This window comes from Ovis aries, chromosome 14 (genome assembly GCF_016772045.2).
Source record: "Ovis aries strain OAR_USU_Benz2616 breed Rambouillet chromosome 14, ARS-UI_Ramb_v3.0, whole genome shotgun sequence".
Taxonomy (NCBI): domain Eukaryota; kingdom Metazoa; phylum Chordata; class Mammalia; order Artiodactyla; family Bovidae; genus Ovis; species Ovis aries.
In genome coordinates, this window is record NC_056067.1 from 36,072,359 (window position 1) to 36,088,346 (window position 15,988).

General features: G+C 41.1%; 2 protein-coding genes across 7 annotated transcripts in view; one reads left to right on the forward strand and one right to left on the reverse strand.

Annotated features, from left to right (window-relative positions):
• Nucleotides 1–3,074, forward strand: part of NIP7 (nucleolar pre-rRNA processing protein NIP7) — a 31,601-nt gene extending 28,527 nt beyond the window's left edge. The window contains exon 5 of the mRNA XM_015100516.3: nt 1,272–3,074. Within this exon, the coding sequence (XP_014956002.1) occupies nt 1,272–1,295 (24 nt within the window). The 3' untranslated portion in view covers nt 1,296–3,074. The remainder of the gene's footprint in view (nt 1–1,271) is intronic.
• Nucleotides 1–15,642, reverse strand: part of TERF2 (telomeric repeat binding factor 2) — a 40,981-nt gene extending 25,339 nt beyond the window's left edge. For 4 of the 6 annotated variants that reach the window (XM_015100515.4, XM_060398447.1, XM_042231851.1 and 1 more), the window contains exons 1-3: nt 4,065–4,479; nt 3,849–3,944; nt 3,073–3,203 (exon numbers count right to left, since the gene is read on the reverse strand). In XM_015100515.4, coding sequence (XP_014956001.3) covers nt 3,073–3,203; nt 3,849–3,944; nt 4,065–4,443 — 606 coding nt within the window. In that variant the 5' untranslated portion in view covers nt 4,444–4,479. Of the gene's footprint in view, nt 1–3,072; nt 3,204–3,848; nt 3,945–4,064; nt 4,480–5,252; nt 11,551–15,509 lie in introns of those variants that run through there. The other 2 variants (XM_060398448.1, XM_060398449.1) reach the window with 2 other exon arrangements.
• Nucleotides 15,643–15,988: the final 346 nt, after the last annotated feature.

Genomic DNA, 15,988 nt, shown 5'->3' on the forward strand with positions numbered 1-15,988 from the left:
TGATTTTGCAATACAATTCATTGGTCATTTGGAAGATGCTGGTTTACTGAGCTATGATCTTCCATGTGTTTGATACATTCATTAAAAATATTTTCAAAATCACAGTTTTAATATTACTATCAATCATCTCAGAATTAAGTATTAGAAAGATAGCCAGCATATGAATGTAGGTTTTCCAAAATTCTAATTTTCACCTGAAAAGCTTGAATTTTATCTCTGGCAACACATGCTACCAATTGTTTTCATTGACATGACAAGTTCACTCTGCTCTCTCAAGAAAATGACTACCAGATTACCACATCCAAAAAACCAAAATTTTTAAAAAACGGTGTTCCATTATAAAAGCAGCTAGGTCAGCATGCAGCCCAATCACACAAGTACTTTTCCTGAAGAAAACCATCATGTTTTGGTATGCAATAGAAATGCTACAGGAAATTTCCTATTTTGTCATGAAATATTGAAAAAACATTTTGTTCAAAGCTTAATAAAATTATAATTTTTACTGCTTCATCAGACATTCTTAGGTATATTAATAAAATTAATTAGGCTTAATAAAATTAATTTTTACTGCTTCATCAAAGACATTAACTGAAACTGGCTTTTTTTTTTTTAAACTATAAGCATGTGCCAGTGAAGAATACAATGACTACTAATACATTTTATTATTGCTTTGGTCATGCTGTGACACCAGAAATGTTACCCATCACTGCTTTTGCATCATCAGTGTAAATGTCAGTGCACTGAAAACCTCAATTAACATTTTGGCATTATTATGAAGATAGTTTTGAACCCTGAAAGGGTCCCAAAGACCTGCAAAGATCCCTGGACCATGCATGGAGAAGTTCAAACTTAACAAATAACTTATTTGATAAACTTTAAAAAATAAACTTAATAAACTTTAAGATAAATTGCAGTGATACTTTACAAAGCTTAAAAATGCAACAAAAAGCCTCCCTGAGCATAGGCATTTCAAAATATTTTCCTAAAGATGACCATTAACAGATTCTATGACTAAATAAGAAATTAAATAAATAAATAAATAAATTGAGACAAGTGATACATCATCATTTAATAACTTGGATATTACTATAGTAGCCAGCCTCTAAGATGGCTCCCAGTGATCCCCACCTCTTGCATAGTCCCATTCCATACACTAATCCAGCTGGTTAGATCTATGTTAACAAGAGCATATGGCAGAAGTGGTAAATCACTTCTGAGATTAGTTTTAAAAGACTACAGCTTTCTCTTCTCTTCCATCACTACTGCTCTAGGAGAAGCAAGCTACTATGCTCTAAGCAGCCCTAAGGAGAGACAAGGACCTGAAGTCTTCAAGCCAACAGCCAGCAAGAAAGTGAGTCCTGCTAACAACCAATGGAGTGAGCACAAAAGCGGACTCATCAGCCCCAGCTGAGTCAAAACTCAGATAGCTGTAACCGTGGCGGGCAGCTTGACTATAATCTCATGAGAGACCTCCAGTTAGAAGCACAGCTAAATCACTACCAGATTCCTGACCCTTGGAAACTGAGAGACAGTATTTATTGTTTTAACCTCCTAAAGTTTTGGCTTACTTTGTTACACAGCAGTAAGAGTAATACAGTAAGGAGAGATCTGGCACCTGGTGGAAAATGAAAAAGCAGAAGGGAGTCAACATAAGAAAATGGTTGACTGTTTTAAGGGAATCTAGATTTTGCTAACAAATTTTTCCTAAAGAAGCCTCCAAACGAGATCTATGAACTTAAATAATAAACATGCAGCTGAAGATGAAAGCCCACAGGCTCTTCCAGAAGACAGAACTATAACCCTTGGGTTCTGAAAGAGTTGCATTTCTTAATCAGCTGGCCACTTAAGAGTAGTTACCTGAATTACCCTGAACTAGCACCGTTTCTTCCCATTCAAAAGATCCTTAAGCTATTTTCCAAGTAGGCATGGATTTCTCCTCCTTTGCTAATGTCTTTTCTGGCATTTTATCTCCGACACAAACCTGACTCACCGATACTAAAAATCTATTCTTGTAATCATTCCTCCTTGGAATGGGAATTTTCTCAGCATTCTTTGCAAGACCAAACGTAGATCCTGCCCCAAGGTCCTTAACTGAATAAATAAAATATCGGCATCCCACACAGTGTTTTAACTTTTTTTTTAACATGGTGTCTGAGTACCCAGCACACAGCCAAGGGTCCAAAAGTCTTTGCTAAGCAAGGTTTTATCTCCTACCTCTCTGCTCTTGAGATCTCATCCTTTTAGGAGGTGCTCTTATCTTTTCTTACCAATTTCCTTACTTTCACCACCAAGACAATGCTGAGCTATTGTTGTTCAGTCCCCATCTCTGCATCTGCTTCCACAGCCCCAGCCTTAGTTATTGGAGAAGAAAAAACTTTTTCTGACTGGTTTCCATGGCCACTTCAGTGTTTTAAATATAAATAAGTTCCACTACTTAAAAGCTACCTGAACCATGACATAGTTCCAATCCCAAATTCCTAGACACTCTACAAGCATTTTTCTTGTCAAGAACGCTGCCTGCGTCAGCCTCCTACCATTACTATTTTTCTAACTGGATGATTATCTCAGCATCTCTGATTCTGTCTGCTCAAAAGGAATGTTCCCTAAGCCTCTCAGTAATTGCATGAAAGAGCACATTGCAGTCCCACATTTTCCAAGGCACCAGCTCTTCTCCTCAGTCTATAATAAACAAGGGTGACCAAATCCTAAGCCAGTTACTTTTAGCACTTTCAACATGCTGCTCTGAATGGCACAACCTCCCAAATGCCATTCTTCAATGCCAGCCCACTTCCTGTGTACTGTGGCCCCTCCTGTCAGGGCCACAAGGAAGAGTTACAAAAATCACAAAAGCTGAGCACTCGCCTCAACAGTCCCTTCCAAGACTGGGCTAGGAAGAAGGGTCACCTGATGAAGTAACACCTATGTGTGTGAGTTAATGTGTTCTCAGTATGCTCACTTGCTCTCTCTCCATCCCTGTCTGTCCTCCACCCCACACAGGAAAGATAAGCACTGATTCCTCAAAGAACTCTGATCTTTGTTAAAAGAAGAAAGAAATTAAAAATAGAGCCTTACAGCCTCCTTGACCAGTTTTCTACTGGATTCGATCACTGCCTCTGTCAGTGTAAATTCCGTTTTAATCATCTCCAGCACATTGATAGCAGATTCCAGTGGTGTGAGCTCAGCTTCCATATCAAAGGAACAGTCTAGGACAAAAAGCACAGTTTTCACTTTAACCTATTTTCTAAAGGGCAGAATTATGTCTATATATATATATATATATGAAAAAATCCAAATATAGTAAGACTTGCATTTAATTTGTTGATATCCTGGCTACAGGCTTACAAACATGTTAAGGGTCCAAATTCAAATCCTTGAATTTCAAGTGACCTTCAGTAATTTTCAGGACAGGTAAAAAATTGTTTTTTTAACACATGCATATGCATCTTAAATATCAGAATCAGATACAAACAGTCAGAAACTATAGATCATTTTGCTAAACAGCTGTCAAGATCAATTTAGGAAAAGAAAAAAAAAAGGTGCTCATACTTTAAAAACACTCTACTATGGAGGAAAAAATGTCCATCTTCACATAATTCAATTTAGATAGCAACAAAGTTGGGGCGAGCAAGAAACAGGTGGGAGGAAATAAACACAAAAAAGCAGCCAAGAGAATACTAAGTGGAGAAAAGTAGAGCCAGAGAATAAACTCCTCCTAGAAGGAAAAAGACCACCGTGACTGAAACAGAAGAGCCCACCTTAACCCGGAATCCTTCAGGATGTAAGTTTGAAAACAATGTAACCCTAAATAAGTAAGCTAAGAGAAGAACATTAAAAAAAAATAGCCATACCTAAATTTTCCCCTTCTTCAATGCGCGACAGACACTGCATAACCCGCAGCAGCCGAGACACGGTATGCTCCTTCCCCAAGGGCCTGACAAGCAAAGCTGGGAAAGAAGACATCATTGACTCGGCGACCCCCAGCCGCGACACGTGGGGGCGGGGGGAGTGTGCACAGATCCGCTTCCCAGGAGCCCCCAGCCTCCTTCCCCAGGGCCGGCCCTCACCCTGCATGATGTCCCGGATCTGCCTGAAGTCCCCGTACCGGCTACCCCGAAAGGCCCGCAGCGCCTCGTGGAAGTAGAACTTGAGCACCCAGCGGTTGACCGCCTCCTCCAGCCGTGCCTCCCCCGCGCCGCGCTCTGCGGCGCCCCCAAGCCCGGGCGCGTGGCGCCCCCGCCGAGCCCGCCCGCCACTACGGGACGCCCGCCTGCCGCCCGCCCGCCCGCTGCTGTCGCTGCTCCCGCCTCCTCCCGCCATCGCGTGTGATCGCCGCGCGCCCTCCCCGCCCTCCCTGCCGGGACGCTTCCTCGACTGTGACGCCGCTGGGTCACGCACGACGCCCGGGCCGGAAGCGGAGCCCGCCGTCCCGGCTCCCGCGGCCATGATACGGACGGCGTTCCGAGCCGCCCGCGGGCTTCTGGGAGGGAAAGAACCGGAGGCTCCCAGCCTCCCTCTCGGACCCCGTAGATCCCAGTGTGCTGGCTGCAATGCCTGCTGGGAGTTGAAGTCTACGTTGCCATGACGGATACACTCCACGGTTTGCGGTTGGCAACTCCGAAATTACGGAACGTTAGAGACGCTATGTGTAAACTATTGCAAAATGCTTGCATCTTAGTAAGCATTTTTAAAATCGTGAAATGTAATGTGCAGGGAGGAAACTTTATTCTAAAGTTTACGTTTTAACAAGTAAAGCAAAAGGCCAGTGTTAACCCATCAGGGATCAAGAAATAGAATATGGTCGGCACCCCAGAAATCTCTAAACACGTAAGACATATAATCTTAAAAAATTTTTTCTTTTCTTTTTAAAAATTTTCTTTTTTTTTTCTTTTTTCTAAGGCATAATTTTTTAAAATCATAAAAGCACATATGGAACAATTAGAAAAAATAAAAGGTTTAAATTTAAATCAGCTACTACTATTAACATCCCACATGAAAAGAGAGGTTGACATATAGCTTTCCAATATCTTATATACCTGTTTCGCTGTGTGTGTGTGTATGTATGTGTGTGTATATATACAAAATTGAGATTATACTATGTATATTTTATATAACCTTCAATTTGCATCCAACATGTAATGAACATCTTTGCACGTCATTGTTTTTTTTTCCTCTGGTATCTTTAGCAGCTACATAATATTTTACCAATGAACCAAAGTCTCATTTATCTAAACAACTACTGTAAGGGGGCTTACCTGGTGGTTCAGATGGTAAAGAATCTGCTTGCAATGCCTGAGAAATCCCATCGACAGAGGAGCCTGGCAGGCTACAGTCCCTGGGGTCACAAAGGATCCAACACAACCGAGAGACTGTCACTTTCTCCACCATAAGTTATTCAGTTTATTTCAAAATTTTGTAATTCTAGACTATCTCAATATTAGAAATACCCTTTTAAATGTATCATTGCACAATTCATAATTATTTCCTTACGATAATTTCCTTATAGTAGAATTATTGAGTCAAAGAATATACAGGAGAACACTGATCAGAATTTCACTCATCACTCTTCGCTTTTACTTTTGAATATGATGCAGACTCCTTAAATGGCTTTTAAAGCCTGAAGAGAAGTAGCGTATTTGCCAACTTCATTTTGGGCTCGTGTTTCGTGTGTGTGTGTGTGTGTGTGTGTGTGTGTGTGTATACAACTTCTATTATTTCCTTTTCACCTACTACTCAGTTTGCTCAGAGCCTTCACTTGGGCTTCCCTGTGGCTCACTGAAGAATCCACCTGCAATGCAGGAGACCTGAGTTCGATCCCTGCGTTGGGAAGATCCCCTGGAGAAGGGAAAGGCTACCCACTCCAGTATTCTGGCCTGGAGAATTCTGTGGACTGTGTATAGTCCATGAGGTCGCAGAGTTGGACATGACTGAGCAGCTTCCACTTCACTTGTCCATTCTAGCCTTACTAAATCCTTCCTGTCCTTCAAGTGTCACTTAAAAGACATTTCACCCCTTCTTGGTTTTCTGGGTTAGATTAAATCCCGTTTGTGCTGTGTCCGGAGCACCTCATACTTCACCCTTCCTGAAATACGTTCTCCACAGGCAGCTCATTTGGGGGCTGGCACTCTGTCTTCTTGTTTACCGTACATCCAAGAGCCCAGCCCAGGGCCTGCCACATGAGGTTGGATCGAATCGAGGAGGCACATGAGTAAGGCTTTTGATACATGTTGGAAAACTGTACCACCAGTGTATTTTTTTTTTTACTGAAATTTAAGTCTGTGTCCACCAGGAAACTATATTTACTCAAACAGGGACATTCTTGTGACTGCCTCCCCTTTCTTAAATATTTGTGTTATGATTTTCTAGCTATAGAGCCGCTGACTGCATAATCTTATGACTTTACAGGATACATACCCTGAGTTATTTTCTCCTTTTCTATCCTTGTAGATAGGCCTGGAGAGGTCCATCTCTCCTTTTCCGAGTCTTTTCTTGTCCAACCCCAGTTCCAGATCCACTTCCAGCTTGGGGTTACACGAACTGGGTTCCTGAGCCTTTCTTACTTCTTTGCATTTCTGTGTTGGGTTTGCCGCATTGGCCTTGGAGATTGGAGAGCCTTCATCATTGCATGTATCATTATCTTCCACATCTACCATATCTTCCACAGGCAGGGGAGTTAGTGAATAAGGGGCATTTCCAAAGGACTAGGTGTGCTGTGGGTGTAGGTAGCAAGGGGGGACATAGGATGTGAGCCACCTATAGGTGTCTCTGATGCGCTTGGAATTCATCGCGCATCATCGGGACTAAACAGAGAAATCCCAGTTCTGGTGGGTGTGTGTGCACCTTCTCTGGGAGGCCCAGTAACTGGTCTAGCTTCAAACGTTTTTCTACTAATGCCACTGGCCCAGAATCAGCAGAGATCTGTTTTGGGGCCACTAAAGGAGAACTCAGGAGGACAAGTGGCAGCATCATTGAGGATGTGACATGACATGCTGGATCCTTGAATGAATTAGAGTTGGACCTTATACTGTTCGGTATCCTGGTCGGACAAAATCTCCTTACGGTGGACATTCCAGAATAGGGGAAGAGGCCTCTCATTCTGTCAGGTCTTTGGTGACTGTGGCTGCTTTGTGATCCCAGCTTGCCTGCTCTATTTAGTTATTTTTGGCTGAGTTGGGTCTTCATTGCTGTGTGGGCTTTCTCTAGTTGCAACAAATGGGGGCTACTTTCTGGTTGCGGTACACAGCCTTCTTATTATGGTGGCTTCTCTTGTGATGGAGCTCAGGCTCTAGGTGCGTGGGCTCCCGTAGTTTCAGCTCATGGGCTCAGTAGCCCCACAGCATGTGGGATCTCCCCGGACCAGGGGTCAGACCGGTATCCCCTGCATTGCAGAACAGATTCTTAACCACTGGACCACCAGGGAAGCTCCAGCCTACCTGCTTCTAACCAGGAGCCAAATTACCTGCCTCAAATCCTGACTGTTCGATTTGCTAGACATGTAACCTTGAGCAAGTTATTTAACCATCTCTGTGCCTCTGTTTCCTCATCTGTCAAGCACAAATAACAGAGGTACTGCATGGGGGTTGTATAAAAATTAAATGAATTAGTATTTCCAGCACCCTTGGTAAGGGGGTCTGGCTTGTAGTGAGGACTCAGTAAGTGTGAGCTACTTTTATTAACTTATCCATTCATGGCCTGCCTGCCTGAAAAGCCTTTCCTTTCCTTCTATATCAAAAATCTTCTCATTTTTTTAAAGTTAATGTGTAACACATAAATTGCATAAATATTAAGGGAAAAGCTTGATGAGCTTTCTCATTTTTCAAAGTCCCACTATTACGTGGTTGTCCCAGCATCACTGTCTTCCTGACCACAAGTAGCCAAATCTCATCTAAGGGACCTGATGTGGGGCATTTCAGAACTTCTTGCCCTCTCAGTGGGCACCAGCAGGAGGCAGTGTGATACAGGGGAGAAGCCATGGTCAGCCTGACTGCTCAGTTGCGGTCACCTCTTTGAAACTTCATGAACTAGATAGTCCATGGAAGGGTAGCCATTCCCTTCTCCAGCGCATCTTCCCAAGGAAGGGACTGAACCTAGGTCTCCCACACTGTAGGCAGATTCTTTACCAGCAGAGCCACCAGGGAAGCCCCATAGTTAGCACGTTAAGGACCAGATAGTCTTATCCTGGCCCGATGACGTTACAGGCATACCTCAGAGAGATATATTGCAAGTTTGGTTCCAGGCCACTGCAATAAAGTGAGTCACACGAATTACCTTCAATTTGTTTAAAAAAAAAAAAAAACTCAACATCTGTGACCCACAATAAAATGAGGTATGCCTATACTGGCTTGGCTAGGACCTTAACCCCTGGAAGGCTTGTTTTCCCAATCTTCTAAGGATACCAGACTAGCAAATGGACCCTTTAGAGGGTTGTAGTGAAGAGGAAATGAGATAAGGCTTGTAAACAATGCCTGATACACTCCAGTTAAATTATCATAGTAATAGTAAAATTTTAACAAATACTAATACCCAGTGTCAGGGAGGGTCCTGTGAAATAAGCAGTTTCAGCCAGTGCTGGTGAGAGTAAATCAGTACAGCTTTTCCAGAGAGCAGCTCCAAAAAAGAAAAAGGAAAAAAAAAAAGCAAAAGCCATACAAATTTACTCTGTGGAAATAATCATGAATGAAAGCACCAAGATTTAAGTACAGGGATTTTCATCACAGCATTACTTTGTTATGTAAAAAAAAAAAATTAGAACTGAAAAGATAATAAAATTGTTAACTAAGTCATTGTGTGTGCATAGTAAGGAATTTTTGTTGGTAATAAAAATTGTACCTCACCATAAAATAATAATTATGGACCCAAAGATTATTTTATGCTCAAGATGTAATAAGAGAAAAAGGATAGAAACATATAATGTGACAACAAATTTATAGAAATAATACTCAAAAATTTTTTGCATGTTTACTGTTTATCACTCACTATGCTAAGGTGACTTAGATCTGCCATTTCATTTAATCTTAACCAAAATCCTGCAAAAGAGGTCTCATTTTGCCAGTGTTACTGTTGAGTGAACTGAGTCTCTAGGAGGTTGACTTGCCCAAGATACATAATGAATATCTTTGAGTTAGATCTTAGATCAGATATGTTTGAATTTTTAAAAATATTTATTGATATGGCTGTGCCAAGTCTTAATTGAGGAATGAGGGATCTCTGTTGTGGCACATGAGATCTCTAGTTGCAGGAGTCTTTAGTTACCACATGAAGGAATCTTTGGGGCCTCCCAGGTGGCTCCAGTGGTAAAGAATCCGCCTACCAACACAAGAGACGTAAGAGATGCGGGTTTGATCCCTGAGTTGGGAAGATCCCCTGCAGGAAGAAATGGCAACCTGTTCCAGTATTATTGCCTGGAAAACTCCTTGGGCAGAGGAGCCTGCTGGGCTACAGTCCATGAGGTCTTAAAGATTCAGACACGACGAAGGGAATCTTTAGTTGTGGCATGCAGGATCTAGTTCCCTGACCAGAGATCGAACCCAGCCCTCCGCATCAGTAATGCCAAGTCTTAGCCAATGGACCACCAGGGATATCCCCATATCTTTTTATTTTTAAGAGGATGATGGTAGATATCAGATCACTACTTCATTTATATTTCTTTGGATATATTTATGGCAGTGATATAATCATTTTATTTTTAAATGTTAAGATCTGTAATGTGCAGAAGTTACATCTTTTGTATCTAGTTAACACATAAAGAACCACTTCAGAAAATTCCCTTATGCCCCTTTCAAGCCAATCCCCATCCCCAATTGCTCTTTGGGTTTCAACGCCTTTGTTTTGTCTGTTCTTGAATTTCATATTAACAGAATCATGTAGTATAATAGCTGCTCTGTGCTGGACTTCTTTTGTATCACCATGTTTTTGAGATTCATCCCTATTCCTTTTTATTGCTGAGTAATGTTTCCATTGTACAAAAATCCACAATTTGTTTATTCATTTTGCATAGATATTTGGGCTGTTTCCAATTTGAGAGTTACAAATAAGGCTGCTATGAGCATTATTGTACAAGTTTAAAACATGTAAATAAGATGAAAAATTTTTAGATGTCAATTTATTTTTTAATTGAAGTAAAATTGCTTTATAATATTACATTCCTTTCTGCTGTACAACGTGAATCAGCTCTAAGTATAAATATATCCCCACCTCTTGAGCCTCCTTCCCAGATATCAACTTTAAAATTGACAAGGGGATACATATTCTTAGGCAGCAGTTTCTTTTCTTTTTTTCTTATGAAATATACATTCAAAGAATGCCTGTTTTCCAGTAAATCCATTTAACCATGCTGCCTAAGCTTAATAATGCAACAGTCTGTTGAGTATATGGTTACCTATTGTAAATATCTCCTCTCACTCTGTGCTTTATCTATTATTATACTCTTTAGAGAGTATACTTAAGAACCACTGGGTATCTTAATTTACTTATTAAGTATAATTTTATTTATCATTCTTATATCATGAGAGCTGACAGGCCTTGTTAAAGAAATCCTTTCATTTATAAGTCATAAAGATATATATATATAATATAATCTTCTATAAAACTGTAATTTTTGCCTTTCACATTTAAGTCTTTATCCACCTGGATTTTATGTTTGTATATGAAATGAAGAAAGGTCCAATTTCATTTTTTCCCATTAGGTATCCGGGGATCCTAGCGCTATTTTTTAAAAAGGTTTTTCCCACTCTTTGTCGTGCCTCCTTTGTTTTAAGTTACACGCCCATAGACGTGTGTCTGTTTCTAGGGACACACCATTTTCCAAAATTATTTGATGGCGTTTGTTGTGGTTTAGTCACCAGGTTGTGTCTGACTCTTTTGTGACCCCATGGACTGTAGCTAGCCAGACTGCTCTGTCTGTGCGATTTCCCAGGCAAGAGTACTGGATTGGTTTGTCATTTCCTTCTCCAAGGGACCTTCCCGACTCAGGGATCGAACCGAAGTCTCCTGCATTGGCAGGCAGATTCTTTACTGCTGAGCCACCAGGGAAGCCATGTGATGGCATTTATAAGCAGAAAAATTATGAAGACCACTCCATTAAACAAATTGTGTGGCTTTTCTCTAGCCATTTAACTTCCCTGAGTTTCCTGCACTATTGTGGGGGAATATGATGGGGTCGCCCAGTAAAGCAACTAGAAGTTTTGACATAATAAACCTCAAGTGGCAGTAGTAGCAATATACTTTTTTTTCTTTCCATTGTTATATTTCCAGTGCTATGAAGTATGTGGAAACAAACCTGCTTGTGGCAGGAACTGCCAAAGGATGTGACATTTGGGTGGGTCACGAATGACGTGGAATCTGTCATCCTTTTTTTATGACCCTGATCTGTTGGCTGTCCATGGTGCATTTCCCATGTGTGTCTCATCTGCATGCTATTTTATCTGCCTTAGAAGGGCCCAGAGGAAAAGGACTGTGCCCCACTCCACACATCACTTGTAGCGAACCCCAGTAGCAGTCGCCTCAGAGGACCTAGAATTGGACTGGCTCTGTGTTTGTCAGACACACAGACATCAAGGTCATCTTAAAAATTCTTGCCACTGTAGTGCTGCAGGATTCCTGAGTTTCACCCACATGCTGCTCCCTCCCCAAACCCCAACCACCGGCCAACACAAGTACAGCCAACAGACTCACCCACTTAACCCAGCACCGCCACCCATGGGAGTGGCGAAATCCATACCACACCCCCTGTACAGTCTTGCCTCTGGGAGAGGGAACTCAGGGTCCTGCATATAGTAGGCACTCGATAAGCATCAGGTGCATAACAAATGAGTAACCATGTTACAATCAGGATACAGGAGAGCTCATTTCCATGTGCTGCAGTGTAGCAAGAAGTGGGTAAGGTGTTTCTGGTCCTGAGTATGCATTGGAATCACGGTGTTGTGGAGGGGCTATTCAATATATATATTCCCTCCACATACACACACACACACACAACTGAATTAGAACAGAAAAGGTATGTACAGAAAGGAGTTATTTTAAATTAAATTCTCTGGAAGAATCTGAATTTTGATGCTCAGTCAGGGATGGGAATGATAGAATTATTAAACTCCTGGATCATTAAAAGTACCATCAATCAAAACTTAAAATTTGTTTGCCTTTGAACCTGTACATCTTCCTAGATTTTATCCTGCGCCCCAAAATACACACACAAACTATTCAGGGCAGCATTTTTGAAACAGAAGAATAATTGAAACTAGAAAAATGTCAAATCATTCATTAAACAACTTTTATTGAGCCTTATTCTCATTATAAGAGACAGCACTAACAAGAAAATAATAAAATCCTTACTTTTATAGAGATTTATGTTTTATTCCATCAAAGAAGTACTGAATGAATAATTTATGATACACCCAAGCAGTGAAATAAATATTGTAGGAACAAGGTTTGTCAATATATATATACTGCTTTGGAAAGGTGTTCAAGACAGTTCTTTTTTTAAAAAATTGAGGTATAATTGAAATATCATTAGATTAGTTTGAATGTATTATTCAAAAATCAGTAAATTAAAGAAAAAAGAAAAAGGTGTTGCAAAACAGTGCAACAGTGCCCTATTTGTGTGTAATACATATATACACATGTGCATATATATACATATACAAAAAATGTAGAAGGATGTTCCCCCAAAATTGTTAATGGCAGTTATTATTGGGAAGTATGACTGAAGGGAAGCAGATTTCTAATTTCTCTTTATACCCTTTCATGCTTTTTATTGAACTTTTTATTTTGTGTTGGGGTTCAGCTGATTAACAATGCGGTGATAGTTTCAGGTGAACAGCTAAGGGACCTCACCATGCAGACATGTGTCCAGCCTCCCCCGACTCCCCTCCCATCCGCCGCCACGTACCACTGAGCAGAGTTCCATGTGCTATTCGGTAGCTCCTTGTTGGTTATCCACTTTAAATACAGCAGTGTGTACATGTCCATCCCAAACTCTCTAACTGTCCCTTCCCCGCATCCTTTCATGCTGCTTAAAGTTCTTAACCTAAAGAAACATTACTTTTATAAGTTTTTTGATTAAAAAAAAATTCCCTATAAACCTGGAAAAACCTGTGAGATTTTAAACTTCCAGCAGGGGGCAGCAGTGATTCTCACATATTTCTGATGTCAGCGTAAAACAGGATCAGTGTCCACAGATTTCCAATTCCAGGCCCAAACACTATACTTGAATTACCAGATTACAAAGGAAACAAAAAGCAATATCACAGAAAGCTTAAAATTCCGTAGAAATTTGTGACAAATAATTTCTATAGGGCTCTTTCTTCCTTAACATCTGTGCGTGAGTCTGCGCTGCCTTTTTCCCGCTCTGTGAAACTCAGTTTTCTCGTCTCGTTTTAACAGATTTTAACATTCTGTTAACATCAGACAGTTTGACAAGCTAATCTTAAAAGATCTCTTTCCAGCTCTAAAACTCTTTGACTTTAAGAATCTAAATCGGCATCAGGAAGAAACAAGCCCCAGTGCCCTCTGTAATTAATTGGCTTATCAAAGAATCTGCTTTATAGCTTTTAGCTGATCAGGATGAATTATTACTGGTTTATCTGTAGTGCAGATCAAAGAATACTTTTTGGGAGGGGGTGGGAGGGGAGGATGTTGGTATTTACTCACTCCACTGATGGAGAAAAAAGGAGAACTCTCCCACTCTATAAATGTTTAGCATGTGTGTAAAGGTCGTAGGTCTGGTGTTTAGAAATTACACACAGGCTTACGAAAGAATCTTCACTGGGTTGGCCAAATTAAACAGCAGGCAGTTGTAGAGAAATAAACACAAGTTAACATTTAACCATGAGTCCCTGTTCTTGCTGCTGGGTCTTTCTCAATAGGAGGGGCCTGGGAGAGTCAGTAGGCCCCCTAGCAAGACACTGAGCTCTTCTGGAAACACAGCCACCTACCACTTTTATAAAACACATACTTAATATATGTATTTAAATCCAGAATCATAAACTTTCCTGGCTATTTTTCATGCCCCAACAGCAGTGCCTTCTTTTTTTAAGAATAATACTTTATATTAATCTTCTAAATTAGTTTTATTTAGTTTTTTGGCTGTGCCGGATCTTAGTTGCAGCATGCGGGATCTTTGATCTTCATCGTGGCATGTAAACTCATCGCAATAACATGTGAGATCTAGTTTCCCGACCAGGGTGTGAACCCAGTCTCCCTGCCTTGGGAGCGTAGAGTCTTAGCCACTGGACCACCAGGGAAGTGCCTATAAATTGTAATTTAAATTTATTTTTCCTGTTAACATTTGCCTGAGATTATACCACTAAAGTGTCTGAGTCAGGATTTAAGCCTGTGACTGTCAGGATCCAAAAGCCTTGACTGGGGTCCTCTATGAGTGAGGATTCACTCCTCCTACTTTTTCTCTGGAAGCTGTGAATGTCTGCGGGAATTGATGAGTATAAGGTGAATGATTACTTTGTCACAAAGCTCTGTCTCGCTTATGTATATTAAGTACTCACTGTGTGCTTGTCTCGGGCAAGTGCTGAGGGTAAGGGTATCAAAGGATGAATTATTAGACTTGATCATTACACTTTAAGAAACTTCTAGTTTTTGGAGCTGACAAGTATATGAACATAACACGTGAAAAATAATAAGAAAACACAATAAGCAAGAAGAGATCAAGGCAGCATAGCAAGATAGTTAAATCCATGGGCTGTGGAGTCCAGTTCTTAGCTGTGGGACCCTCTAAGCCTCATTTTTCTCTTTTGTAAAATGAGGATAGCTTAGTGTTGGTAATTGCTGTGAGGGTTAAATGATTTAATATATTGTTAAATGGCTTAAGATTGAACTTGGCAGGTGGAAACACTTATTAAAATGTATTGTTTGGTAAAGCTTAAGCACAGTGAGAATCATACATGCCACCAAATGTCTGGGGTGTTGACACCCCTTTCTTAAATTTTTCTGAGTTGCCCAACTCCAAGAGTCCCATTTCCTTGAGCTGTATTCCTTTCCCTGATGTAGTTATCTTTTGATCCTACTAGAACGTCTCCAGGAAAGAATGATGTGCCAAAGGGACCCCAACCTCTGCTCACCAAAACTTGAGCTGCATCGCAGAGAAGGAAAGCGAAGACTGGAATAGTCCTCAGGACAGGCAGATAAGGAGAATCAACCCAGGAGTGTTTGTTAGAAAATGTCTAGGACCCACTCCCCGAGATTTTCGTTCTGCTTCGAATCCAGTTTCAATACATACTTTACTAATATTTGGATTTAATTATTATCATAGGAAGGGTTTCACATGATTTTATCCTGCAAATCAACTCCCTTCCCAACCCTGCTTATGTATTATTGTTTTCTCCCAAACACTGACTCACCTCCTTCATCCTCAGTCAAGGGCACTGCTTTGATATGCTACAGTGGCTGCCCCCTTTCAACCTTGGCATGAGGATGGATGGGCTCTTTCATCTGAAACCCTCTGCCTTCTGACAGCTGTGCATAAGCTAACACATCTCCTCTCAAACCCACTAAAAACTCACCTCCTTCTGGAAACCTTCCCTGCTTGAGTTCTTTACTTTTGTACTCCTGTCCTGTGCAACAGATGCAACTGGGATTGTTGGGATGTAGACAGACAAGTGTCCTTGTGTCTTGATTGTGCGTTAAGTTATGGTTCTTCCCACTGGGGGTGGCGTGGGCTTGTGGAGAGGGCAGGGACTCTGGAATCTGGCACGAATTTGTACAGCAGCAGCACTCGTGAGTTCTCAAATTCATTCTGGCTGTCCTTTGTCACCTTGGAACTGCTGCTTTTTTTCTCCTGTGTGGTCATCTTCCATCCCTGCTTCTCCAGGCAGCTGTCCCCTCCTCGTTCCACTTTCCTTCTCTCCCAGAGTGGGCAGAGGGCCCTCTTCTAACTTTGCAAAGCACAGCTAAGACTGTCTGTGTGCCCCACCATTTCCTGTAGTATCCTCCTCTGTCAAAGGGGGTTGATTACAGGGCCTTCCTGAATTCCTATAAGAAA